At 41.6% G+C, this 26,724-nt stretch overlaps 2 protein-coding genes across 2 annotated transcripts in view; one reads left to right on the top strand and one right to left on the bottom strand.

The window, feature by feature from the left end:
• Positions 1 to 699: 699 nt before the first annotated feature.
• Positions 700 to 25,988, bottom strand: WRNIP1 (WRN helicase interacting protein 1). Its single transcript, XM_048310393.1, has 7 exons — positions 25,420 to 25,988; positions 16,273 to 16,464; positions 15,013 to 15,257; positions 8,110 to 8,339; positions 2,894 to 3,049; positions 1,943 to 2,022; positions 700 to 1,471 (listed from the first exon to the last, which is right to left on the bottom strand). Exons 1-7 carry the CDS (start codon positions 25,945 to 25,947, stop codon positions 1,196 to 1,198), a joined length of 1,707 nt encoding a protein of 568 aa, XP_048166350.1. The 5' UTR covers positions 25,948 to 25,988; the 3' UTR covers positions 700 to 1,195.
• The window catches only part of MYLK4 (myosin light chain kinase family member 4), a 78,132-nt gene continuing 66,344 nt past the window's right edge, over positions 14,937 to 26,724 (top strand). Inside the window, exon 1 of the mRNA XM_048310384.1 lies at positions 14,937 to 15,319. Coding sequence (XP_048166341.1) covers positions 15,264 to 15,319 — 56 coding nt within the window. The 5' untranslated portion in view covers positions 14,937 to 15,263. The remainder of the gene's footprint in view (positions 15,320 to 26,724) is intronic.

Raw genomic sequence — 26,724 nt, 5'->3', positions numbered from 1 at the left:
TGAAATACTTGCTCGTCTTTAGAACACTTTGCTCAAAGCATTCAAAAACTATACTTGAGGTAGGAGAACATAGAAATGTTTAAAAGAACATGACTCAAACCCTCTAACAGTACACAATCATGCAAAAGGTTTGATTTCTGAAACATTTCAGTTACGCCATGATTTTTGGCTGGAGTCCTACATCATGCAGAACTTCATATGAAGGGAGTCTCACAACAAAATTAATCTCTGATACAAATCACAAAGTTTTGGAGGCTGTATATCCAACACTTTTGATCAAGGCCAAGGGTCAGCAATCTGTCTTGGAAATTAAGAGCAATAAGCTGAATAAAGTTGGCTTCTGGACTTGGCACTGCATCCTCAGCCCAGAGACCTCCTGGCTTGTGAACATTGCTCTCAATGAGCTCCACATGTGCAGCTGGGGCAGCTCCTCTGATCTAAGCCCCACACAGCACCAAATACCTCTGCTGTCAAGGAATACCCACCTGCAACTGGGGTGTTCCAGACAGGGCTGGGTCCTATCATAGCTGGAGAGAGGTGAAAAGAGCTCGGTGTCGCTCCAGTGGCCATTTTCATGACTATTCTACTTACAAAATGAATTAAACTTGCTCTGGAAAGTAGGGATAATAAAATTAAAGGGATATCAAACTTTCAAAACCACACTGCTGTCATAGGAGTATTTAAACAAATGCACAGACATTATTTTTAACAGCTTTATTGGTTTAATAACTGTTGTACAAAATTGGTCTCTAGAACATCATAAGAGCAGAAATTACTCTGTAATTATATTTTGTTTACAGTATTTTAGCAGAGCGGGTACAATTTACTGTTTTTCTGGAAAATAACATTCTCAAAATCTGAAATAGAAACTGATTTTAAAAAGCAGCACAATAATATTTCTTGTCTCACAGCAAGAGCCAGAAATACAAGTCTCTTGTTTTCTCTCTGTTTCACGTGAACCAGTGACAGCACTATATGGATGAAGCTTATTTTTGCATTTCTACACTGCCTAACTGCAATTCTTTACAAAATACCTTCAGAACAACAGCAATAAAACCAGGAGAAAAAAGTATCTGGAAGGCTCGGTGGCTTAATCCTTTCAACCACAGTAACAGGCAGCTGACACTGTAAGGGAAATTTTTACCCCAGCAGAAATGTACGAGTCATAAAATCAAATCCATTCCAAGCGCAGTGGTCACGATTTTCGTTCCTTGAAGAAGTCTGTTCCTTTCAACTCTTCTGGTAGATAGTCCTGCTCCACAGGTTCCTTGTACATGGGGTTGTATTTGTAGCCTTTTCCATAGCCCAAGTTCTTCATGAGCCTTGTTGGGGCGTTTCTCAGGTGCAGAGGAACAGGGGGCAGTGGTCCTGTGTGCATCCTCAAGCATTCCTTGACATTGCCATATGCCCTGTACACCTCTATAGACTTTGGGGCTCTGGCAAAGTACACTACACACTGTGCTAGAATCACCTGCAAACAAGCACAGGGAAAATGTTAAATGACTTCTTTTAAGCTCTTTGGGAAAAGGTCTGCTAATCAGGCTGTTTGTATAACATGGCAGGGTTTGTATAACAGGCAATATAACATTCAAACTGATCTCTGCCTGCTACTATAATATGAATACTATTATTTAACAACAACACAACTTCATGGTTTTCACTACTAGAAAATAATAGCTACTTTATTTATAATAGAAAAAATGGATAGAGAAAAATGATACGTGTTCACATATCACATTTTAACAATAAATACGCAGCAACTTTTATTTTAAACTACAGCATCTGTTTTAAGAGCTACAATGTTCTCTTGTCAAAGATAGGGCATGCAGAATGAACAAGTAACTAAGTCTGCCCTGTCCTTGCAATCTGCTTCTTTTTATAGTTACAGATAGGTTTTACAGATTGCAGAACTTTCAAATCAGTGAATTAATGAAGCCTTTACCTCACATTCTGGCATTCCAATGAAGTGACAGCCTTGATAAGCAGCAACAGCTTGCGTTAAAGCCAGAGGATCTGCCAGTCCTACAGAAAGGGACCAGATAAAAGCAGGCTAAAGTCAATTTACTTCACTTAATGTCTCTCTTATTTTTTAAAAAATTTTATTTTTTCCTCTCCTGTAAGGTATCCATGCACATTTCAGAGTTGCTTCCTCAGATATTGGAATTTCTGGTACAGTACCACACCATACATACGATGCAACCCCTCCAAGATTTTCTTCTTCTGTACTCCTCCTCCCCAGAAAATAAAAAAAGGTCTAAGTCATGGATATGATTTACAGATTGAATCTGCTGCCACACAGTGGCAGCCTGAGCAGTAGCTGACCACATATGATTTTCCTACTTTTTGAAATTGATAAAGAAATGGGGAAATATTGCTATACAGACACAGCTTCCCCAGACCTCCTAACTCTTCACGCATCACATATGAGCTAAAGGTGTTGCTGGATCTGCTACTTTGGATAAGTCAATCAAGATGCCTTACAACTAGGGGGCCAGCTATCAAACCTGAGGTTTGCAGGTCAGGGTAGGCATTCACGTGCCAGACACATAAGAAAATCAGACATCCCTGAAACACATACTCCCTGTGGCACAAGTTTACTGGTGACTTACAGCCAGCAGGGCTGAAAAGAATTGATATTAATACACACCAAACCTGACCTCAAAAACATTTGTCTCTCCTGAAATAGGCGATCATCACAATGATACCACATGTAGGTCTCTGCCTGCATACACAAAGTTTTTGTTGCATGTGGAGCATGTCAGTATTTTGTACCTATTTTGCATACAACTGTTTAGGGTTTTCTTCTTTTTTCAAAAGCCAAATTTTAGAAACCAGAGAAGCCTGGCAGATCTTCATTAAGTGTGATATTCCAATGTGAAATACTAATACTGACCTATATCTTCACTTGCAAACCTCACCAGCCTCCTTGCCACATAGAGAGGATCCTCACCGCCCTCAAGCATTCGAGCAAGCCAGTAAAGGGAGGCGTTTTCATCAGAGCCTCTCATAGACTTGTGCAGGGCAGAGATGCAGTTGTAATGTTCTTCTCCTGTTTAGGATGGGGGAGAAGCGATACATAAAGCTGTTAGGAGGAAATTAAGTGAAATGCATGACAGGGAACAGAAGGTATTTCACTAGATGTCAGTAAACAGAAGCTGCTTTTCCAAGTTCTTATTATGTATATGTGGTTGCAGCACCCATTAATGTTTTCAGCGCTTTCATGGTTTCCCATGTGGATCATTCCCTAACTACATAAGCAAAACAGAGCAACTGCTGACGAAAACGAAGTGGTTTTTTTTTAAAACATTGCAAGGCAAGCACTTTGGGTTTTGTACCCTAACGACCTTCCCTTCAAAAGGAAAAAACAAAGAAAAACCCAGATATTTTAAGCAGTTAGAAAGAAAATTCTACATAAATAGCTCCTAATTGCCAAAGGGTAAAGTATGAGCACAAACAAACAACTGACCATTGGTTTTGGACACACACAGAGCTCTGAGAAGACAACACAAGAATCAGAGAAATTCAGTGCTATATAGTAGTGATATTTTAGAAAAAAGAAATTTCACGTCATCTAAAACTTGAAAATAAAGTGTGCAGTAAAACACGAGTTTGATGTGCTATATAGAGGTGAGAAAAAAGGAAATGCTGTGGATATACAATGGAACATTATACAATTTGGAGAAAACAGAATTGCAGTGCATAACCCTGGCAAACCCCTAATAGTTCAACTGTGGACACCTGCACTACTACAACAATACTTGAAATGCCAGACTACTAAATAAAAAGTGGGAAGACTGAAAGAATTACAAGGAAATTTTTTTTTAACATTAAAGTTTAATATACGATTAGATATGGACTCCAAGGAGAAACAAAGCTATTCTACAGATCTTCTAGAGCTACACTTAAAACATTGAATGAGACCCTTCCCTGCTTACAATTTTCCTCCATGCAGCTGGTTTTGATTGTTATGCATGTCTTTTAATCAAACTTGTAAGAGTACTTTGCTGCAATATCGTTGTTAAACCTTCCATGTTATCTGCCTTTTTTATTTTTTCAAGTGTCTGGCATTCCTTGGCTCACAGCTAAGTATGTATTTTAAAGGCAACTGGCTGCATGCACAGCCATCTGTTAATATTCCTCTTCTTCCTAAGGATAAAAGGATTTACAGCCTGAGGGCCATATCAGAACACACCAGTCACTTGTAGGCCCTGAAAAATAAAAGGGCTGCATGCGTGAGCTTGAGAACCAAAATCGCCATGCTGCTGCAGTTGCTCCTTTTGTAACCAGCAAGACCTCCACCTCCCAGTCCATTCCCCCCATCTCTCTCCTGCTGGAGTGTGATCCTGTGGGGAATTCGACAAGCTGCCGGCGAGCACAGGCAGTCAGACAGCTATTTTTGCTAGGACTCCACACAAAGAGCCCTGGTATGCAGCCCTCACTCGAGCCAACACAAACAGCATGTCCATGCTCCATCATTACACTTGAGTCAGTAGCAATAAACTCAAGCAGCTGAACTCGCGTCATCCTCTTGCAGGAGGCGTCTCTTGGTCTCTTAAAAGTAAGGAAGTTGGCCTTTACATATCTCTAGAGGTTGCACTCACCCAGATTTTTCTGCTGGAGGCTTTTATATGCTGTTTGGGCTACTGTAAAGTGTCATACGTAGGGATACCAGCTGGAGAGGCAGAAGGAATCCAGCAGATAGGTTGGGTCTAGATATATACATCTGCAGGGAATTTCAGACTTCAGGCTGAAGAGGGAATTAGCTTTCTCCTTTTACTTCCTTCCTTACAAAGCCGATGTTGGTGACAGAGCCACAGTGACAATACTTACACATCAGACTTGCAGCTTCAATTAAAAGCAAAATACAGTGATGTGCAGTGGAGACAGGTCTCACATTTCTGTCTAAAAAATACAGTTTATAGATAGCCTGAGATACCAGAAGCAGTTTAAAAAAAAAATTAGAACTTTTAGTAGATCTTTATTTATTAGCTCTCTCAGGCTAGTTAGCCAACATATAGATTTTGGCCTTATCAATTCAGTTGAGAGATGGAGACTTACCAGCTTATCTATCTCCGCTGTTCTGTATCAGCGATGCCTCTTGAAATCAAAACTATGAAGAGCTTTTGGAATCAAAATACATTTTCTCTGTGCAGTTCCCACAAAGGCAAATACCTTTCTGAAACAAGATACTACACAAGAGGCTTTGTGGAAGAGAGGGCTTTCTAGGGCCTGACATAAACAGATGCATAAATCTTGCTGATATATGTCCACAGATTGCTTTATGTGCTCATGAGGAGTTTTCAGGCTAGTTTAAGATGCCGATTTATCTAAAGTCATATTGGTAGAAGGCAGGGAAAAGGTCTTGTTCACTGACCATAATTAACATTTGGGCTTCTTAAACAATCCCTGTTCACAAGGTAGCAGACAAAAATAAAATCACAGTCCCCATCTCACATTATTTTTTCTCTTAGCCAAAAGTAAACATCAACTGCTCATTGATAAAGGACGGAAGACAGCCTTGGAAGTAAGACTAGAGCAACAGCATGGATAAAAAGATTTCTTGTTCTGATCCAGCAGAACAAAACTGAGCTGGAAAAAAACATTATGGTGTGGATGTGGTGGTTTAACACCAGCTGGGAAATCAACTCCAAATAAGCCATTCCCCTACCCCAGCAATGATGTGCACGGTATGGAATAGCAACTTAGCCCTGCCCACGTGGCTCTAAGCTCTGCCCCAAGAGCAAGCCCTGGGCTGTGAAACACCTTCTCTTTTCTCCTCCAGAGTAGGGAAAGGAAAAACTGTGTTCCAGATTGTGGAATAAATTAAATTCAGCTCAACACATTCCCAGTCTTTATCATAGCTGATATTACCAAACAGAGAGTGAAACTACTGACATTTATCTTTTTAAATCAGTGTTAGCAGAGTGATACAATATGTAAAAAGAAGGGGCAACAATACAACTCTATTTAAAAGATCTAGTCACTGTCCATCTGCAGGTAAACTTTAATGAATTTGGTTGCTATATCATTTTCTAAAAGGATCAAAATTTTAACAACGGCAATTAAAAGATAAAATATGACTGAATAATTTTTGTTTCCTCTCACACTGCAAGGGCTGCAGGTGGCTGCTGGAAGTGAAATTTGATTAAACTTGTTTCTTTGTCCTTCCAGCTAAAATGCATAAACTATCTGCACAAAGACCTTTTCCTTATATGTCTGCACATAAATCAGAACAACAGCCTAACAACTGGATGAAGAATGATTTCTTTCCTAGATTACTTGATGAAAGTAGAGAAGAGAATGCCCAACTACATCTATTTGGCAAATTTTGCAGAAGGGAACAAAAAAAATTATGTATAATAAAAATTTCATGTTTTCACAGCTCTGAACACGAATCAATTATTTGGTGCTTTCTACATGAACACGCTACACTCAAATGTATGTTGCTGCTATCATGATTAGACCCTCTGCTTTATGAGGCTGAAGCATTTTATTTTAGAGGATTGTAGATCTCATCACCACAGCTGTGATTCAAAATGTATGAGCCAGAACATGCTACCAAAAAACCAATCTTTGTATATACAGTAGCTGCTAGCTGGAAGTCCTTTATCATTAAAAGGACAAACAGCTATCTCTACTATAGACAAAAGTGGTCAACCTGGAGTCAACAGTCAGTGGTCAACACAGACTATTCCACAGAAGAGAGAAATTCTGTAAAGGCATGTACTTGGGCAACTGTTGCTACTGTGACAATATCTGTATCAGGCTCTTTGGCATTTATACAATCCAGAAAAATACAGTTTTCACTGCTCTCACCACTCTGAAAATCTCTGACCAAAAAAACCCACAAGAAACCACAACAAGGATTTCTGCAACAGAGAAGGGCCTGACACACGCTACCCAGACTTGATGCAAGCCTCAGGAAGAGGCAGTCTGTGCCATCTTTACCAGAGCAAGAAGGTGTAGGAGGGCTGGGAGCAATGGACACAGCCAAGAGTTCTGTGTGACAGCGGCCACAAGGCGACAGCAAACACACAAGGGACCTACGCAGTGCAGGAGACTCGCACCAGGGAACGGGTCAGATTTTCCGCTTCTTTCTAATCATGACCTCTTCCTGCCACAGACCCCATGAAAGTTTTCTTTTCCCTTCCCCTGCCTACCCTTGACTTCTCAGCTGCCATTAGATCAGTATCTGCCCAGCTGCCGTTTTCCTGACAGTGAGTCATCATTACTTCTTTGTAGCAAGAAGGCTCCAATCGGGCATATGTTACAACCAACCTCAAGAAACATCTCATCACAGGTTTTGAACAGTGGCAGTTAATGGTGCCTATCAGAAACAGTGGCCAAAAAAGAGAGAGAAAATAAATCAGTTCTTCACATACTGCTTGGCATAATCATTTCACACTGTTGTGCACAGTCATTCAAGTATTGCTGAAGAACTAGCATATTCATTCAAGGGGATTCACCTAATCTCTGACACTACTGATTTTTAAACCTCTAACATAAAATGGTTTAGTGGCCAACTACTGTGATGCCTAAGATTGCAAAGTCACAAATTTAGCAAGAGTAGTTATAACACTAGGAAGCCTTAAATGAAATTAGATTTATGTGGCCTGCCCTAGGCAAGCTACAGCATTCATTACCTTAAAAAGCAACTCTAAAAATAAAGCAAACTGCTCAGGTTTTGACATAACATACTGCTGTGAATGTGAGCACTTCCAAGACTTTCAAAGGAGTAGAAGTGTAATGGAAGATATCCAACCCTCCAAGAAATATGTCCTCATCAAATTCTTCTGCCTCTTTACACTGAAACCCTCATAGAAGACTATATAACCTTAAATAACAAATAATTTCACCATGCAACTGTTTTCAGGACAGCAAACAGGTCTTTCAGCTAATCTACACTTCATAGCTGCTAAGAGGAAACACTGTTTAGAAGGAATTTCTGGCTGAACTACATTGTAGAGGAAAAGTAACTTCTAAGACAAACTTTAGTACAATCACTGTTTCAGTAGAGCAGCTGGTAGGAAAAGGGGAGAAGAAAGAGAAATTAGAAAGGCTATCACATCTTGAGAACACTGCATCTCAGAAACTGCATCAGTTACTCACCTGCTCGGTCATACAGGATGTGAGACCGCTGCAGCCCCTCCTTTATATGCTCTTCTGTTACCAGAATGCCATCTGCAGCACCACCTTCGGTAGCGCTCAAAGGAGTGGTCCTTCCCGCTGCTACTCTGGCCTGAACTGCCAGCTGGAGCCCGTTCAGCCCAGTCCTGGCATCCCCGTCACAAAGATAGGCAAGTGTGTTCAGAGCTTTCTCCTCTATGTACACTGGAAATCTGCAACAGAATAACCACACACCCTTAGCCCCTATCACACCCCTCTCCTTGCTTATCCTGCTGGAGATGACGTTTCTTTACAAAGTTTCTTGAGACACACCTGGGTTTAAATTTGTCTTAACTCATCCTGCAGAGCCAGGGGCTGACCCTCTTCCTGCTGCTCCAAGCCTGCTCAATACAACTGCACGTGAAAAATATAGGGCAGGAGCTCTCACCTATTTAACCCCCTTATTTTTCCTCACCTCATTAAATTCAACAAAAATTAGGGTTAGGTTTTTGCCAGAGCCCAATTCTGACACAGACAGCTGAACTTTACAAGGTTTTACTCCATTAGCATTTCACTGCTAGCACTTCATATTCCTCGGTGGAAGAACAGTGGAAAGGTAGGAAGCTATCCAAATGCAGGTGAGAGAATATAGTGAGTTATAAAGTAATTAGTGTAAGGTTTTGAACTAACTACTAACTCCAGCAGGAGGTGCTATCAGTTCTTTAAAGAGCAACAACAGAAAGGATTGTTTACAATGTAAAACAGAAGAGTCCTACTTTTTTTAGTATTACAACTTAGTCACTGGGGTACAAAAAAAAATTTTACTAGAAAGTAACTGTATCCCAATACATGCCCATCACTCTTCTTGCCATCTACTGCTCTACGTGTGCCAGAACTATACAAACACATTGTCCTGGTTTGAGACAAATTAAGGGAAACACTCTGGGAGGAACATCCCCTCCAAAGACAGAAAGAAAATTCCTCGGAGGAAAGTGAAAAAGGAAAAAAAAAATATTTATTTAACAAGCACAGTGCACGCAGGCATGGGAAAAGAATAATGCTAAATAATAAAAACCTCTCACAGTGGAGAGAACCTGGGTAGATTTCAGAGTCCTTTGTGAGCGTGGCTTTCTCCTCTCCGGAGCTGGAGCTCAGCATGGGCCACTCCGGGCCCTGGTATTCCCAAGCAGTCTCTCATCCAAGTACTAACCAGGCCTGATACTGCTTAGCTTCTGATATCAGTCGAGATCTGGCGTTCAGGGTGGTATGGCTGCAGACAATAGTGAAACTAAGCAGGAAAGGCCTCCCAGTGAGGTTCTGATGGTCTGGCATTCTGAACAGTCCAGAAGAGAAGAAGAAGAAACCAAAGTCCCACGAAAACCTCTTTCCTCAGATAATGAATGAGAAGCTAGCTAAAAGCAAAAGGAATGTAACTCTCTTCCCTGCTGCAGAAGCAGAACAGCTGGGCAGAAGAAACCAGTGAGCTTACTTGTGTTTTGAACACAGTGCCAAAGGAATTCCACCAGCTCTCCCCCCTCTCCCTTAGCTAGCTTTAAAGGCACAGAGAGGCACAGGATTCATGTCTGGGCACAGAGCAGGCAATAGGGGGATACGCATCATAAAGTCACCCCAAGACACACATGAAAAAGGCCAAATTCCAGTGAACTCACAGTCTAAAGGAACAAGTGACTGAGATTAGCTCACTTGCTTGGCGCATGGTGCTGATAACATCAAGGTTCGGGGTTCAATCCCTGTATGGGACACTCACTTAAGAGTTGGACTTGATGATCCTTGTGGGTCCCTTCCAGCTCAGAATATCCAGTGATTCTATGAAGATGGGAAGACCTGAGAAATGCAGCAGCAGGATCCCCTGAGATCTTCTAGTGGGTCCATGAAAAATCTGTGAGAACAACAAAGTCCTCAAGTTTTGTCTCGAGGTTTTCACCTGCGGGGCTGTAGTCCCCACTGTTAGGGCACATCCAAACCAGTTCACCTCTGCAGGTTTCACAGGCACCCTGTTGAGGATTTAACCCTCAAACCTTAGTTATGTAGACAAGGTAGCATCTAAGATGTTGTCAGGCAGAGGGTGTAACTGATCTGATTCAGAGACAGCAGCTAATGGAGTTAAAACATGGCACTAAGTAATGGCCCTAACTTAGCCACTTCTAGTAGCTGGACTGTAAATCAGGAGTGAGAGGTATCAGTAGGGATTAGCACATAGAGCTTGGTGTGAGAGGTCATTTCTTATGAAGCTCTTGTGCAACAAATAATTAATGCTTCGCAACAGCCCTGCACTTCGTCTACCAAAAGATATGTTACTATTACTACCAGTGGCGTATAAAAAGGCAATGTCAGGGTTCCCTGTGCTTGAGACCTCCTCACACTGATATCACAACTGCAGGCAGTGACTGCAAGTGGAGGGGAAGCATCGAGAGCACTAAAAGGCAGGTACTGCCTCGGAAGAAACTAAGTACAGTCTGTCCCAAAGAAAGTTGAGGCCTCAGAGCACTTTTGCCATTTATCTGCTAATTTAAAGCTCAGTTGTATTCCTGTCTCTTCAGTTTCACTACAGAACTCTAAATGCCCTGTTGGCTCAACATAACCAATTTATATTACAGAAATTGAAACAAATATTCACAAGAATGTATGAAAAATCTGGTTACAAGCAAATGGCCTTGTCCCTTTCCATGGTGTAATTTCAGTTGCAACATAACCATAATGGCAATTCCAATCCAAATAATGCATTATGTATTGGGCTGATCCACTCCATGCATACAGTAGCATGACATGCAGGATGTGATAAAGAACAAGAATAAATGGAGAAAACTTCCACATACAAGCAGTTTGCGCAGCACATTGATGAGAATCACTGATTGGAAGTAACGTAATGCTTCCCTGTTGCATAATCTCAGCTCCATGCACACTCAGTATTTCAAAATAATAAAATGTTATACTCAGAATAACTGAATTCAGATTTTTTTTCTGAGCAATTAAAACCTTAAACTCCATTTTCTGATGATTTAACTTTACCAGGCAGGAATGTAATTTCAAAATCAGGATGGCAATTATTTCAGCATCTTGGCTTCCAAAAACCACTTGCTGTATTTTACATTTTTAAGCCCATTCTGTCTTCAGAAGCTCAAGTGCCCTACTCCCTCCCACTTTACCCAACTTCTGCACCCATCAGAACTGCAAGGCAGAATAACTTCCATGCTTTCTGACTTATTTCCAAGCTCCTGATACTCTTGCAGATGGGCAATCCCATATTTTATTCAACTTCCAAAATTAACACCGAATACCCACTGGATGCCAATGGCCAATGTTGGTACCTTGTAACTGATGATACTTGGAGACAAAAACATAAACAAGCCAAAAGGGACATACTGGGATCCATCACTCACTGGGCTGAAGGTGATACACTAGCTCAAGGAATGGAAAACTACCACTACAGGATAATAAATCCTTCTTCCAGCTCCTCTGTATCTCCATAGCCTTCAGACAGTTTGTGCCAAGAACCAACACGAAATGTATGATGAACTACCTGTTAAACCCATACAGCACTGCAGCAATTGAGCCAATGACAAGAGAGCATAAATAGTATCAGGGAATAAATATAAGGAAGCTCAAGCAAGGAGAACCTGTATGATCAAAGATTAAAAAATAAGCGAGCAAAACATGAGATAAAGTACCCACTGCTTCTTTCCCATATAAATCAGTACTTTCTTACTTTCTCAATGCAATTACTCTCACTACATTCACTCCTTGGCAGATTGCAACACTTTCACAGGCAAACACAGTTCTCCAACTGAACTACTGCAGTGTGATATGCACTGCTCACTGCCTTACAGCATTGTCTTCCAGTGTTGCCTCTCACCTCAGCAACCCATCTCCTGCAAGGAAATTGAATGGATGTTTCAATTAAGGAATAATTTTCAAAAAAGTATTGAACACTGAAGATCCAAAGGAATTCCATCTTCAGTGTTGTGATTTATGAACCAGAGAATTCAAAACGCGCCAGAACTTGTAATACAGCCAGTAACAAGCTGAACTGCATGATGTCTGGGCTTGCCAACAGGAAACTGGGGTTCCTTCCATTTCCCTCAGCTGTGTGCCTTCTGTGCTATCTAACTTCAAACACATTAATCAACCATACAGTTTACTGTCTGACTTCAATTAGAGATACCACTCTGAGGGCAGCACTTAAATGACAAAAATAAAAAGCCAAGAGAAGAATTTGGTTTCTTCCACCACTGACACAGTACAAGTGTAATGTATCAGTGCACACCTGGAACAGCTTGTGCTATTACTGACCCAGCAAAAACTGCAGAAAGCACAAGCAATTGCAGCAATAAAAAAATCTTTAACATTGACTTCTTACTTTTCTTCATCATGAGTATGTTTCTTCCTTTCCTGTTTCTCCATCTTTCAGCTTGATTTACTGCAGACTTTAGAGGAACAGTTTGATAGCAGTAATGCTGATGAAAATATAACAACAAGCACATCTTATCCTAAATAAATCCAGTAATTAACATAAAAAATTTCTGTCAAAGAACCTTTATGAGCCATGATGACATAACAAATAGAAAGATACCAAAGTAGGTAACACCCCCTGCTACTTGTTTCAGCTTTAGAGCAAGGAAAGGCCACAGTGGAGTGAAAGAGACTCCAGGTGATCTAACCTTATCAGAAACCTGCAGCAATGGTGGAAGCAAGATAAGAAAAAGCCACCAAGAAAATTTAAGGAAACAGATTTGGGTAGAGCACACTTTCCTTGTGGGGTGCAGGTGATGAAATCCACTGAATCACTCAGGGATGCCTGCAAAGACCAAGGAAGATTCACCCTCACCTTATTCCTCAAGGCAATAGGAGAGATCACAAAGAATCGTCCTCTCCTTCAAAACCTCTTTTAGGTAAGTCATCCTGTCAGACAAGTGATGTGATACTAAAACCATCTGATTAACTGAGGCCAAGCAGCACATGCAGTACTTCATACTACACTGCTGTGGCTTGGAAAGGGAGACTCACATGGGAAATGAAACCCAAAATTCAATGTACACGTCTCTTATGCCTTCTTGCTAGATCTCTGCGCATTTTTAAAGTGCGTATACCCCACAATTTGGGGACATGCTGCCTTACAGCTCCTTTTCTCACTCTGGAATAAAGATGAGCACCATTAACAACCAAATCAATTGTAATTGGTGATTTCCATTTATTCCTCAGGACAGTATAAACAGTTACCTGCCTGCATCTAACGACAGTCCTGTTTCATAGATACAAGGGGGTAAAAAGATGAGACAGCTGCTCCTGCAGAGCAGGGGAGAGGAAATGAAGAAGCAGAAATGGTATGAACACCGAAGCAAAAAGCAGGAATTAATGAGGAAGCCAAAACAGAACCACAGTAAGGGACAGGATGGCTTATAAATATCCAAACTTATCAGCAACAGAATGTAGGAACTGTGGCCCAGAACCAGATTGCATCATGAAAGACAAGAAAGACCTGACACACAACTGCAACAAACCTTCCTCAATTCAAAACCCCATTTATATTTTTAAATGCTTGGCTCCCATGACTGCCTTTGAAGTGTGGCCCTCTCTCCTCATGGAGAGATTTCTGAAACTGTTTAAGTCTGACAGTCTGCCTGCCAGACTTCTTTCAGTTTGATGAAGCACCACGCTCTTTAAATCATCCATAGCTATCGGACGGTTACAGACACGGAGAGTCTAGTGAAACCCAAACCCAAACAACTGCAGCTGAAACTATGCCTTGTACTTTAATCCTGTACAGAAAGAAAAGTGTCTGAACCAGTCAGGGTGTAGTCACAACCACAGCTGTGCCATTAAATTAATGCTGACAAGCAGTAGTGCCTTCTCTTCTAAAATTCACATTACAACAACACATAAAAGCTACAAATGAGTAAACCATAAGGCAGGGTAACCTAAAAATAAAAAAAGAATACCTTTCCTTACCTGCCATGACCTCAGCATTCATGCTGGCAATTCTTTGTGCTTACATTCTGTGATAAAGTTCAAGTGGATTCCCTCTCATTTATTTCATACAGTCTGTCAATCACCACCATGTCAATGCACTGTACATTACTAGGAGTGCAGCCAAGAACCAACATGAAGGAAGTGTAATAGCTTGCATTTGAGTACCACAGTATCACGCATTACTCTTATTTGCCAACCTCCTGTTTCAGAAGGCAGATAACACCTCTTGTAGACAAATCTGGATGCTGTTTTTTCCAAAACTTTCTCAAGTGTTTAATGTGAATTTATCTGTCTGGACATCAAAGAGCAGAGAAAAACAAAGTCTCTCTTAAAACAATCTATTAACTTCTCACAGCAACAGCCTCCTCTCCTCACAGGATATCCTAAAACCTAGCACAGGACTTACCCTGCAACTAAAGAACAGAAGCAGCAGCATCCTCCCTGGTATTACTAAAAAAAAATTCTCAGAAAACAACAAACTTCTGGCAGGCACTTCCAAACTAAGAGGGGATATCCCATGCAGCACTTAACGGTAACATGATACTTTCACAACCGGTAGCAAGAAGTAACACACATTAGGACATGACAAAGACCCAGCTACAGGCTTCCACAGCAAATCCTCAGCAGCAGAACAGATTTAAATATCCTGAGAGGGTGAGTCAGGAGTTATGGATACAAGTATAATATTCTCTCCTAATGCAGACGGTGAGATTATGTTTTGGATGGAGAGAGCCAATGCTTTGAATTCTCTCTCTCCTGTCACCCCCGCCCCTGCCATATGCTGCCACATCTTTTCTTTACTATCAGAAGTGGCTAGGGTTTCTCTTCCCACCCCCCAACTACTTCATTCTCTCCCTGGCAGGCAGTCAGCTCCTCGGGCTGTGCATGTTAACACCCTGCAGCCCATAAAGTACTCACTCCGAGCTCTTGCTGCTGCTGCCAGTCGCAGGGGTGCCGTGCTGGTTGCCCTGGCCCAAAACCTGAAGCCCTAAGGACCTGACGGCCCTCATCAGAATTGCCTCCATCGCTTCAACCGAGAGCTTCTCCAGGACGATCACCCGGCATCGGCTCAGGAGAGCGGCGTTGACTTGGAAGGAAGGGTTTTCTGTGGTTGCTCCTATCAGGGTCACCGTCCCACACTCGACGTGAGGAAGGAAAGTGTCCTGAGCATGGGAGGGAAGCAGAAAAAGCTGATCTCGATCAATGACAACCTGAAACTTCCCATGTGAGTAGGCTACATTTTTTTTGTGTCTTGTGAGAATTTGGGTTCCCTCTTGGTATGACAAATAACCACACTGACAAAGCAGTTCATCTGCACAAATATGGAAATGATTGTATTTCATGCACCCAACACCTTAATAACAAATGATTGCACTGAGAATGACCCTACCAGCTGAAAAGAAATAGGGTAAAGAAATCTGCAAATTTTTAGTTTGTGTGACTTTGGTTTATTGCGTGGCAACATAAGAAATCATGAAATTGCCTTACCAAGTATAACGAATTGTGAGGCTACTCCTAAATATGCTTTGAATCAACCTTTAGGGCTACAATTCCCTACCTAATTCTATAGGATGGTTCAGAAAACTACAGGAAGATTACAGTACAGTTCAATTTAAAAACTGCAACCTCTAGTAGAGAACTCAAGATTTCCATGGCACAACTGAAAAAAACTTATACCTAGGAAAGGAAAAAGAAAAAAAGCCCCAAGTGATGGCTGCAGTTCTATCCTGAAGTACCATGCCACAATTTATTTTTTCTCACACAGAAGAGTGGACAACATTAAAATACCCGCCTTTGGCACATTCACATTCCAGACCTTTGTAAAGGTAATACAGAATGCTATCCCCCATTTGGAGGCTGAAATGAAGATGTGTGCAGCAAACATTACTAACATGACTTTGCAGAAATAAAATTTCATAAAAATATCATATACATACTGGCACATAAGTGAACTGTAAGTATAGCTCAGTGTTTTATTTAAATCATTGAATCACAGTAATTAAATGTTGATTGGAAGTTAGCTAAGGAATTTAATTTCTATGTTTCTCCCAAATTCATCTACTAAAAGTATTAACACTGAAATCAAAAGCCCAAAGGAAGGTATCACCTTAAGGCAAAGTGGGAAATTTTACAGTAGAGCTGACAAAGGCTTTTTTAGAAAGCAGTATAGTACAGTACCTGCTGAGATTTATTGAAACGATGGATCTCATCAATAAAGAGGATAGTTTTTCTTTTGAAGAGTCTTTTTTCATTCTGGGCTTGGCTGATGACATCTCGAACATCATTTGTCTTGGCACTTGTGGCTGACAGTGTCACAAACCTTGTGCCATTCTTTTTGCTGCTGTTGGCTATGATGTGTGCCAGTGTCGTCTGAAATGGCAACAGGAGAAAGCTTTGTAAAAATTGTTTCGGACACAGAAAGTACCAATTTTAAGGAAATATGTAAAGAATAAAGCTATATATTTTGCACATAGGGACAGTGTTGACAGTTCACAGAGTAAGGCATTTTAGCTCATGTTATTCTAGTGCACAGAAGACTTAAAAACTTCCTGCTAGAGGTAGCTGCCAATTCCTCCGCTGCATTTCTAATGCCTGCACTTTTACGTACCAGACCCAGCGAGCCTCAATACTGAAAAGGACAGCACTGACAGCTGTCTCCTTTGTCATGGAATAACTCTCTGCCGAATACATTTCTGTCACAGAAGAGGGGCTGACCGCAATTCCCTGTGCAGTTATTTTGTGGAGTACGTTAATGGATAAAGAGCTGGACTACCCCAAAGACACCTGCAGAAGAGTTTACAGTACAACTGCATATGAGAAATAAAAAGCTAAAATGTTATTAACTAAATCCTTTTATATATCCAATACACATAACAATGAAATTAATCAGACAGCAGTTTCTACAAAAGCATGAGAACATTAGTACTAAAAAATTACATGTGTACTTAAGAAAACGTAACTCTTAAATCTAAGTAGTCAACAGTAATCAAATGCTGGCCCAGGGAAGTAAAAGGCAGCTGACTGAACAAACTGGCTGTTTTTAGTGAGCAGCTATGTTGTTTTTTCTGTCCTTATGAACAACCTCTTCAAATCCAAATTTATTTATAGATAATTTCACTTAGCCTACCAAAGCACAGAAGCAACCTCCACCAACCTCCTGGGTAGATTTATTACACCTGAACATATCACAGACATGATTTTCAGACTTCCCTTCAAAACCCTTACTAAACACAGGTGTATGCCCCAAAGAAAGTGTATCTCTATTTGAAAGTACTGCTAGAGAAAACAGGTGATTCTTCTATCAAGCTCACTCTTCTATTAGAGAGGGATCCAAAGGAGACTGAAGACAAGAGAGCCTCAGCAGATGAGGAGTGGGACAGGTGTCAACAAAATCACCTCAGAAGATATTCCAAGTGCTGAGGTTAAAGCAGCAGGTGGTGTCAACCTGATCCTCCTGCAGGGAGGCTGCAGAAGCAAGCACCTGCCACTTGGCTACCAGCAGTGTTGCAGTACCCTGCTCTGTCCCTTTAATGGATCTCCTTGTCCCTGAAATGGCAACCAGCCCAAGTTAGAAAATGGGAGGTTAAGGAGAAGGATGTATTGTTATTTATTCTTGCTTTAGTTTTAGTAAGGGCTTCCTGATTGCCTTCAGAAGTGGTGTCATTTCAGGTCCTGATACAAGACTCGCATCCCATGTCAGATCCTCCCTTGCTTCCTGGAGCTCAAACCACTAGTTCTTTCAATCCCCAAGTTGTATCATTGCAGAGGACAAGACTAGAAAGACACTTGGAAAGCATTTGCAGCAAAGCCTATAGATATCTGAAAGATCTGAGAAAATAAACAAATAAGCAACTTCCCCCAAAAAACTAAAGAAAACTATATTTTAAACTAAGCTACCAAATTAAAATCAAAACTTGTGTTTCCTTATAAAAGGCCCATGATTCAGAATGTACCTTCAGAGGATGTACCCATGCCTTAAAAATCTCTGAAAGCATAGAAACACCCAATACATCAAATTTGAGGATGAAAAAAGGAAGAATGTACCTTTTCCTTCTCTTAAAAGTAGCAGTGGTGAGAGAAGGAAGAAAAAAAACCAACAAACCAGCTATTCTTCTTGTAGTTCCACTTGGACTGGTAGCTCCCATTGTACCCTCTCATTCAGACAGTTTCTTTATTTACAAAAAAAGCACTTTGCTTATTTTGCTTTAAACACATGCACAGGAGTTCATATTTCTAACTCTAATTCAGGAAAAAAAAAACTCCAACAGATTTGTTTAAAAGTTCCTATTAGACCAAGAATCTACTTGAAATCTGCTGCACAGATCTCAGCCAGCAGATACCTCTCCTGCTCTGCCAACTTGTGGGTCACCAAAGGTTGCAATAACATACATTGCCTCTCAAATGCAATGCTTGACAAGGACTGGCATGTTCACAGCCTCTTCCTTCTGTTCTGCACAATCAATCATTCAGCAAGTCAAACTGCCTATCACATATATGTCAAACTTTCCCTGGTCCTCTGAAAGACTTACCTCCCACGAGTTCAGGTTGTTTATGCTGCTTTTTGTCCTACCATCTCAAGCAAAAGTCAGTAACAAGCTACAGTTTTCTCTCTCTTTGTTACTTCAGGTTACAATCCAAAGGAACACATAACCTAGTGGAGAATTCATGTAAGCAAAGTAGCTTAAGTATGAAGGCATTAGCACAGAACAACTATAACTCATATGCTAGACTCCTAGTTTTCCTCAGGGGCAATGTATTTAAGGGCCAAGAAGAAAATTAAAAATCTGATATGAAATAAGGCAAAAAACGCACACTGATTATCCTTCATCATCTAAAATAAATTTTGAAGTTTAATTCTTACATTGGAAAACAAATCTTTTAAAGCAGTGACACTGATGTTGCAATTTAATATGAATGAGTACATCTGTATCAGAACCTGCACAACAAGCACAAAAAGGAAATCTAAACAAGTTAATAATGTGTCCCTTTTGTTATACAGGTGTTTCTTATTTAGCTCACGGTTTTTTCCTTATGGGGAGGAGCAGGAATACTGCTTCCCATAAATTAAGGAGTGATCCAGTGATCCTACAAACTAACTTTTTGCTAATGTCACTAAAAATTTCACTGTACAGAGCTCACTGTGTAATTGTCCCTTCCAGAAACCATTTTTAGTTCTCTTCTACTATCACACCAAACTATTCAAACTCATACCTATTATCTCAAGTTTTATGCTGACTATTGTGAGATCTTACTGACTTAACTGTTTAGACGAGCTAAAGCAGTGACACCATAAAGCTGTTCTGAAACACAGAAACATATTCACCAAGAAACTTCCGAAACATTATTCACCAATGAATAACACTTAACTTCAGCCTGTGGTGATTTATTTCCAGACCCATTACACACAGAACAAACACTTAACTACTGAAAGCCTCCTTCAACATCCTGTGCTTTGTGTCAGACCAAATGAGAATATCCTTTCCCAAAGGCTGAAACTGTCTGAGATAAACAAAACTCCAGCAACAAAACAAAAAAAATAACCAAACAAGCTCACTCGCAGCAACTATGTTATCTGTTCTTCCAGGCTTTGATACAAGTTATGGATGAAACAAAAGCAACCCTCAAAGCATGCTTGGCTCTACACACCTCCCACTGTCAGAGCAGAGCAGTCAATCAGATTTGCTATTTGGTTAGCTGGGTTTTTGTACTAGAAGAAAAGAATTTTCTGTATACCCACAAGTTTCCTTGACTGGGCAACACTCGAAGAATAAATGAATTCCCTCCTCTCTGCACTGCCACTAGTCAAGGCTACCTCACACCCAAGACTGGAAGAAAACAGTAAAAAGCACATACAAGTTAAACCAGTCTTTTTGATGCTGATGTTCAATGACTACAGTATCCTCTTAGAAGTAAGGTGGTCTTTTTGATTTTTGCAGACCTGTACCAGGCCATTAACCTATGCCCATCACTTTAGCTAACCAAAGCTCCTTACAGGAATGAAGAATGGTACTGCCTAGCTCACTTCAGAAAGTGGAATTGAAAAAAACTGGGATGGGATTAGCACATATGGTTAGATCATATGAAGAATACTGCAAAAGTGAGGTCCTTCCAACATACATGCTTCTCCCAGAAAGTCTGGAAGGTTGTAGCCTCTGCCAGGCCATGTTTAGGTGACCAAAGCAGATCTGGCACAGATTGGCACAAGTGCAGCGCAGCATGGATTATTCCTGAGCACGGATAATCTAGCTGGCATGTAGGTTTCCCCAACAAGTGACTTTGCTGGTTTGTTCCAGAGCAAACCACAGTGTGAATTATGTTTGTGGCAGGGATGACAAGAGACTGATAACCCTAGTGCAAAACACAACAGGCTAGTTACACCTACAGACTTGTAGCGTCGAAGCTACGTTATCAGAGTGCTGAACTAGCAACCTGATTTTCTTTGCTGCTGTTTGACCATGACTTTCCGGCTATTTTTTGCTCTTCCTTTATTCTGGCCAGGATTTCCACACCTTTGTTTACATGGTGCTGCCATCAATGGCCTCTCCTCACCCTCAACCCTCTCTTTGCTGGCAGGAGGGTGATACTGTGGTTGCCAAGCAATCAGGAAAGGCCATGCCTTGAGGGAGACACCAACAACATCCTTGGATGCCACATAGGGCAGCAGTTCTCTGGGATGTAGCTCTGTGGATGTTCTCTGTACCACACTGCCTCACAGGAGATAAGACAGGCCGTGTCTAAAGGAAATTGGCAGCATAGCAGATGAACATGGCCTGGGGACACTGTCTATACAGATAAACACAATCAAAGTAGCAGCAGTTGGCATTTATATAAGGGCAGATGCTATTCTTACCCATCTTGTTTGGTTCCTCACACCCCAAATAGCCCACTGAGATACTACTGGAGGAGTAAGTGTCACTGAACAAGAGCCACAGCGTGTGCTTTACAGCACTTCCAGAATCCAAGCCCAACCAAGCACAAACAGATGCAAGGTCATTGCATAATGTTTGTTGAAATGGAGCTGTACCTCCATTTGCTGTTTTCTGATTTGCGTACTTCTATTCCAACTGTTTTATGAATACAATTGTATTTTCTCTTCCAGCTTTCTCTTCCTAGAGAGCTATCCCAAGTTATTCCTGGTTTAGATTGGCATAAGCAAAACCAAGCACACTGTATTAGAATACTGCTCCCAGGCAACTGCAAAGACAAACCCATGTTTCAGAGTTGTCCCGGACTTTCGGTTTTACACTACAGTGAAAGACATGATGCATTTTCAGTTAAAAATTTCATGCTAATCAATTGAAAGAACTCATTACTTCAAATCAGACCCAAGCTGTATGAGTAAGAGAAGATGAAATACACTCAAGCAATCAAACAGCCTGTTAGGTAACCACTTAGCAAAGTAGGAAGCACTGGAGGGAAGGGATGATAAATACGTGGGCAGCAAAATAGGTAAGTCGGACTTGCTGTCTGTGTTTCAATGTGTCATTTACTGAATACAAACAAAGAAAAGAAATACAAGGGAGTCCTAGAAATAAAATATAATGTCAGAGAAGATTTGATAGAAACTTCAAAGATCACTTACTGGGGGTTTTAATGTTTTGCACTCATATCAGCATAGCATATTTTATCTTATTACTAGAGTGCACACATGAACCTCAGAAAATCATGCATGAATGCTCTTTGTCTTATCTTCTGTAAGAAGCAGGTTCATGCCACTTGCTACCTATTTGGGTTTTTTTTGTTAAATATTAAACAGCAGACATAAGAGGGAATGTTTACTGTATTTAAATACAGAATGTTCATGTTTATAAGGCTTAAACTTCATCTGTGGCAGCAAAATTATTTGGTGCTCAAGTTACGCTGTGTCCCCCTGCTAACTCTTTACTAAAATTGGTGCCCCAATGGCAGACATGCAAAAATCTAAATCCCTGTATTAAGGTGCCATAAATCAGAGTACAGCTTACTCATATTACACTCAGATTCCTACAGGCCTTTAAAAATTTGCATAGTCAGGATGAACAAGCTAACTGTTCCTAAGCTAATAACCACAGCATCTCTTTGAGGCAGCGTTTCTTCTGGCCTGAGTGTGGTCAGCTTCTTAAAAGTAGAAAATAGGCTCATGTTCAACTTAAAAGCAACAAAAGTGCAAAGAAAACGTGAAAGACTTTTCACCCAGAGCACCTTGGCTTCCTAAGATATTAGGATGACAAATTCAAAGTACAAAGATCATGTTCCATTAAAGTAAGAGGACTCAGTACAGATGGAAACTCAAAAGAAAAGAGGATCGCAACAGAAATACATCAATTTTGTCTTTTTAATTTTGAGGGTGCTTCCTTGAATATTCAGGTGCAGCTGAGGCCAAAATTGACTTGGGCAGAGCAGTTACATAGCATACATATTTTTACTCCAGTACACAGCTTTATTGTTCTCATGATAAAAATCCTCCAAAAATATTCTTGACCTGCAATATGAAATATTGCATTTAGAGCGCTTTAACAGGAAAGATTATTTTCTTCTTGCTTAGAAAAAGTCTGTTGAACTACTATCTCATAAAGGTCCAGATTGAAAAATAATACATAAATTGATTTGAAATTTGGCCCTGATGATTTATTCCATGTTCAGTTGGTTTTTTTTAACAGTCCTGCTCTACCCTTTTCCAAAGTATCAGGTAGCATGGCATGTGGCTGTAGAAAGGGAAGAAGGCATAGATGGGCAGCAAGAGCATGAAGAGGTTTAAAAAGTGTACGACCATCTTACACAGCACTTCTGAATTTAGACCAACATATCTAATTATGCTCCTGTTTTAGCTCTTTGGTGAGCAGAGCTTAGCATGTGGCCTTGTTACATACAAAGCTACATAACATGCAGTTATTTCTTAGTACTTTTCCTGCTGAAAAGGACTGCACTTAACAGAAGTTTTTGCTGATCAGTCCAACCAGGTCCTGAGGCAGTGAGAACACTTACTTCTCTTTCACAAGATCTTCCAAGTTTTCAAGCACTAAGTTGCTTTCTCATGAAATGCTTTCTTAGGCACACTGTATACATACAACCCAAATAATACGTGAATGGGACAGGCAGGCAAGCACAGATCTCCTTTTCCATCTTTAGGCAGACTACGTTGCTTGCATGTTAAATCTGTCAGGAGAGGAATTTTATAAAAAAAATCCAAGAAAAGGACAGAACTTGCAGATATTTAACTGGGACAGACAATATGATTCATGGGGAAGAAGGCCTGAGAAAAAACTATAGCACCATCCTAGAAATATTGATAAACATGGTTGAAGGGGCAAAGTTCAACTTTTCGTGGGAGTTTCTGGTTCAGCCAATAATGGATGTTTCATCAGGAGCCAGGTGAAAGCACATAGACTCAAAACTCCTTGCTGAAAAGGAATAATCTAGAAAGTAGATGAGTTACCCAATAGCTTAAGTACTTAGTGAGTAAAAATGTAACAGGTAAGTTGTGGAACTGTTCTTTGATGGGTCAAAAGGCACAGAAATTATGCAAGTCAGACAAGTGAGGAGCAACAGAATTTAAACTTTGTGAAAAGCAAGCTTACTAAATACAATTCTGCGTAAAGCATATGGGTGAGGAGGATGGGTCATACGAACAGAGAGTGAAAGCTGTGATATTACAGGCATAAAACAGATCACCCATTACTCAAAGACACTTTTAGTACCACCGAAGGTTCCTAAAGAAGTCCTGAAACACAACTGTTAAGCTGTCACAAGCTCATGAAAAAGCACTTTCATGGTCAAAGCCAGGAGCAGTCATCAGATCACAACCCAAAGGCCACTGAAATCAGTGCCAGTCTGCAGAGACTGTACTGCAGCCTTTGCTTTGCTACCACTGCACTTGTAACAGCTTTTTTCCTGTACAAAGAGGGCTTCAAGAAAGAGCAAGCACGCGCTGTTGACTGAGACAACAAGAAACAAAAGGCAAAAGAGCACAAATAAATACAGAAGCAAGCCCCTGAATGTGTTACTCATTCAGCAACGAGAATTCCTATTTGCTAAAGAGCTGAATTCCACTTCTCTCTCTGGCCATCTTCAGTCAATCCACCTCTCCTTTAATCAGTTTTCATTACTTTCATCATTACTTTCAGAAACAGCCCTTCTTTACACCATCTATTCTGAGCTCTTGCTTTCTGCTATTACTTTGTTATTTTAAAGGAAGTGGCAATTATTTAAGTTCACTAGTTGGTTATTTTCAGGTGTATGTTATCTAGCCTAAACAACCTGCTGCATCATTGCTAATGGTATTCATGTAATTCTACTGCCTGCTCCTTATTTACTGTGTTTTACTGGCATTATTATTCAAACACCACACATAGTAAGTATTTTTTTATTTTTAATTAAGTATGCTGAGAAGAGCAAGCTGCTGCTCTGTCCTTAACTTCTCTGCTAAGCATTAATTACTTCCCCTATCCCAGATTTCTCAAACATACTCTCATACAGCCGACACGCTGAATTATATATATATGTGAAACTTAATGCCGTGAACACATTAGACTGACAGAGAAAACTGTGTATTTTGTTTGCCCTGCCACACCACAAGTCTGAAGTATGTGGAACAACAGGACAAAATTAAGGCAAGATCTTAAAAGAGTGCTCGACCACACCTGAGGAATTCCTCTGGTCCTTCCCTCACGACAACTGTGAATCCCTTCACAGCTGTGCTACAGGGCCTTTTGGGATTCACAATGGCCCCATGTATCTTAAAGGAGGCAGAACAAGAAGATGTAGTGGTCAGATCCTGCAAAGACCCACCAGCCTAAAAGTGTATGAAAGTGGATGAGTGTCTGGCTACCTCTCTTCCACACCAGTGTTGCCTTCTCTCAGGGGCAAGAATTCGTAGGCTAAAGCAAACGCAGCATTCGCAAACCATGCTGTTAATCTGCTGGTATCTCACCTTGTTTCAGAGTTTACAGACTGTGTTGTTCCTGTTTCTCAGCTTCTCAGCCACTAACTAAACCACGGCTTATGTTTTAGGTACGGACTTTGGAGTTACGAAATCTGAATTATCTGAAAGCGAGAGAGGCCTTGTGTAATCAAAGTGCAAATTGCATGGAGTGGAGCTGATGGGGGTGGACCAACTATTTTATTCACGAGGCAGGCTGTGTTTTTTGTACTCTTAATTGAAAACTACTGGACATCAACCAACACAAGGACACTACAAAAGAAACCAAGAAGACAGAGGGGCGAAAAAAAGAGCGATTCCGGAAATTAACAGGTTTTAAACTCGCCGGCCTCAAGAGCCACGTGAAGCAGCGCCGGCCGAACCCGCAGGCTGTGAGCCGGGGCTGGGCGCTCGCCGCCCGCACTCACCTTCCCGCAGCCCGGCGGCCCCCAGAGGATGAGGGAGGGGATTTCGTGGGACTCCAGCAGGGACCGCAGCAGGGTCTGCGCCCCCAGCACCCGCTCCTGCCCCACGTAGTCCCCCAGCGTGTCCGGCCGCAGCCGCTCGGCCAGGGGCTTCCCCTCCAGCTTCTGCGCCAGGCTCTCCCCGCACAGCGCTGCCGAGCATCCATGGCCCGGCTGCACGGCGGCCTCGTCCCGCCCCGCGCCGCTCCTCCCGCCGGCGGCTGCCGGGCTTTGCCCGCCGCCGCGGCCCTTGTGGAAGAGGGAGAAGACCGGGGGCCCGGCGGCCGGGCGGGCCTCCTCCGGCTGCCTCTCGGCCTGGCTGCCCGGCGGGGCAGCGGCGAGGCGCGGCCGCTTGCTCGGGGGCTCGGCCTCGGCCCCGCCGGCCTGCAGGCAGCGGTCCAGGTGCGGGTTGATGTCGGCGCCCGGCAGCTCCCGCAGGCACACGGGGCACCGCACCAGCCGCTCCTCCTCGGCGCCCTCCGTTGGCTCCATGGTCCCGCGGCCGGGGCAGGAAGCGGGGCCGCCCGCAGCCCTTCGGGAGCTGTAGTCCGCCCGGGCCCACTCCCCGCCCCGGCAGCCGGACTTCCCTGCCTCTCGGGGCGTGCTAAACAACATCGCCGCGGTCTCTGGGCTTGTGGGTCTACCTGGTCTTTCATTGAAATATGTGAAAACGTCATTCTCTGTGGGGAAAACCATCAATAAATTACTACTACTAAAAAAAAATTAGATTCAAAACCCAACTCTTGTATTATGCAGAATGCGGGGCAGGTTGTATTTCAAAGATGGGCACAGTAAGCGGTACCATTCGCATCCTAATTTATGACCCGAACTTGACCCATTGGCAATTCTTTCCTTATTACATCTTGTTTTCTTTCTTAAAGTATATGTTTAGGTTTAATTATACACCGTGACATAATAGTTCCCAGCTTGTAAAATTCAGGTCAGTCTAATGTCAGCTGTATTAAGAGGTAAACAAGTCTAGCTACTGCCTAACAGTACCCCCAGGCTTAAAATTTGAAAATGGCTGGTTAGAAAGTGGCCAACAGGTTAGAAATAAAATTTTTATTTGAACTGATGATGGAGGCCAAAGGACTGAGTTTGAAGCAAAGTGCTTTACAGCTCATCATGTAAACCTAGTTCTGACTGAAGGGATTGCAAACTAAACCCAGATGTTGAAAGTGAAATGGGTTGTTTGTAGGTTCTACTTTTTGGCTAATACCTCTTTGCCTACCCATTTCTATTCCTGATCAGTTTTATAAACACATACTA

The sequence above is a fragment of the Corvus hawaiiensis genome, chromosome 1 (assembly GCF_020740725.1).
Source record: "Corvus hawaiiensis isolate bCorHaw1 chromosome 1, bCorHaw1.pri.cur, whole genome shotgun sequence".
NCBI classification, from domain to species: Eukaryota; Metazoa; Chordata; class Aves; order Passeriformes; family Corvidae; genus Corvus; species Corvus hawaiiensis.
The sequence above is the reverse complement of the archived record's forward strand: the minus strand, read 5'-3'. Positions and strand labels throughout refer to the sequence as shown.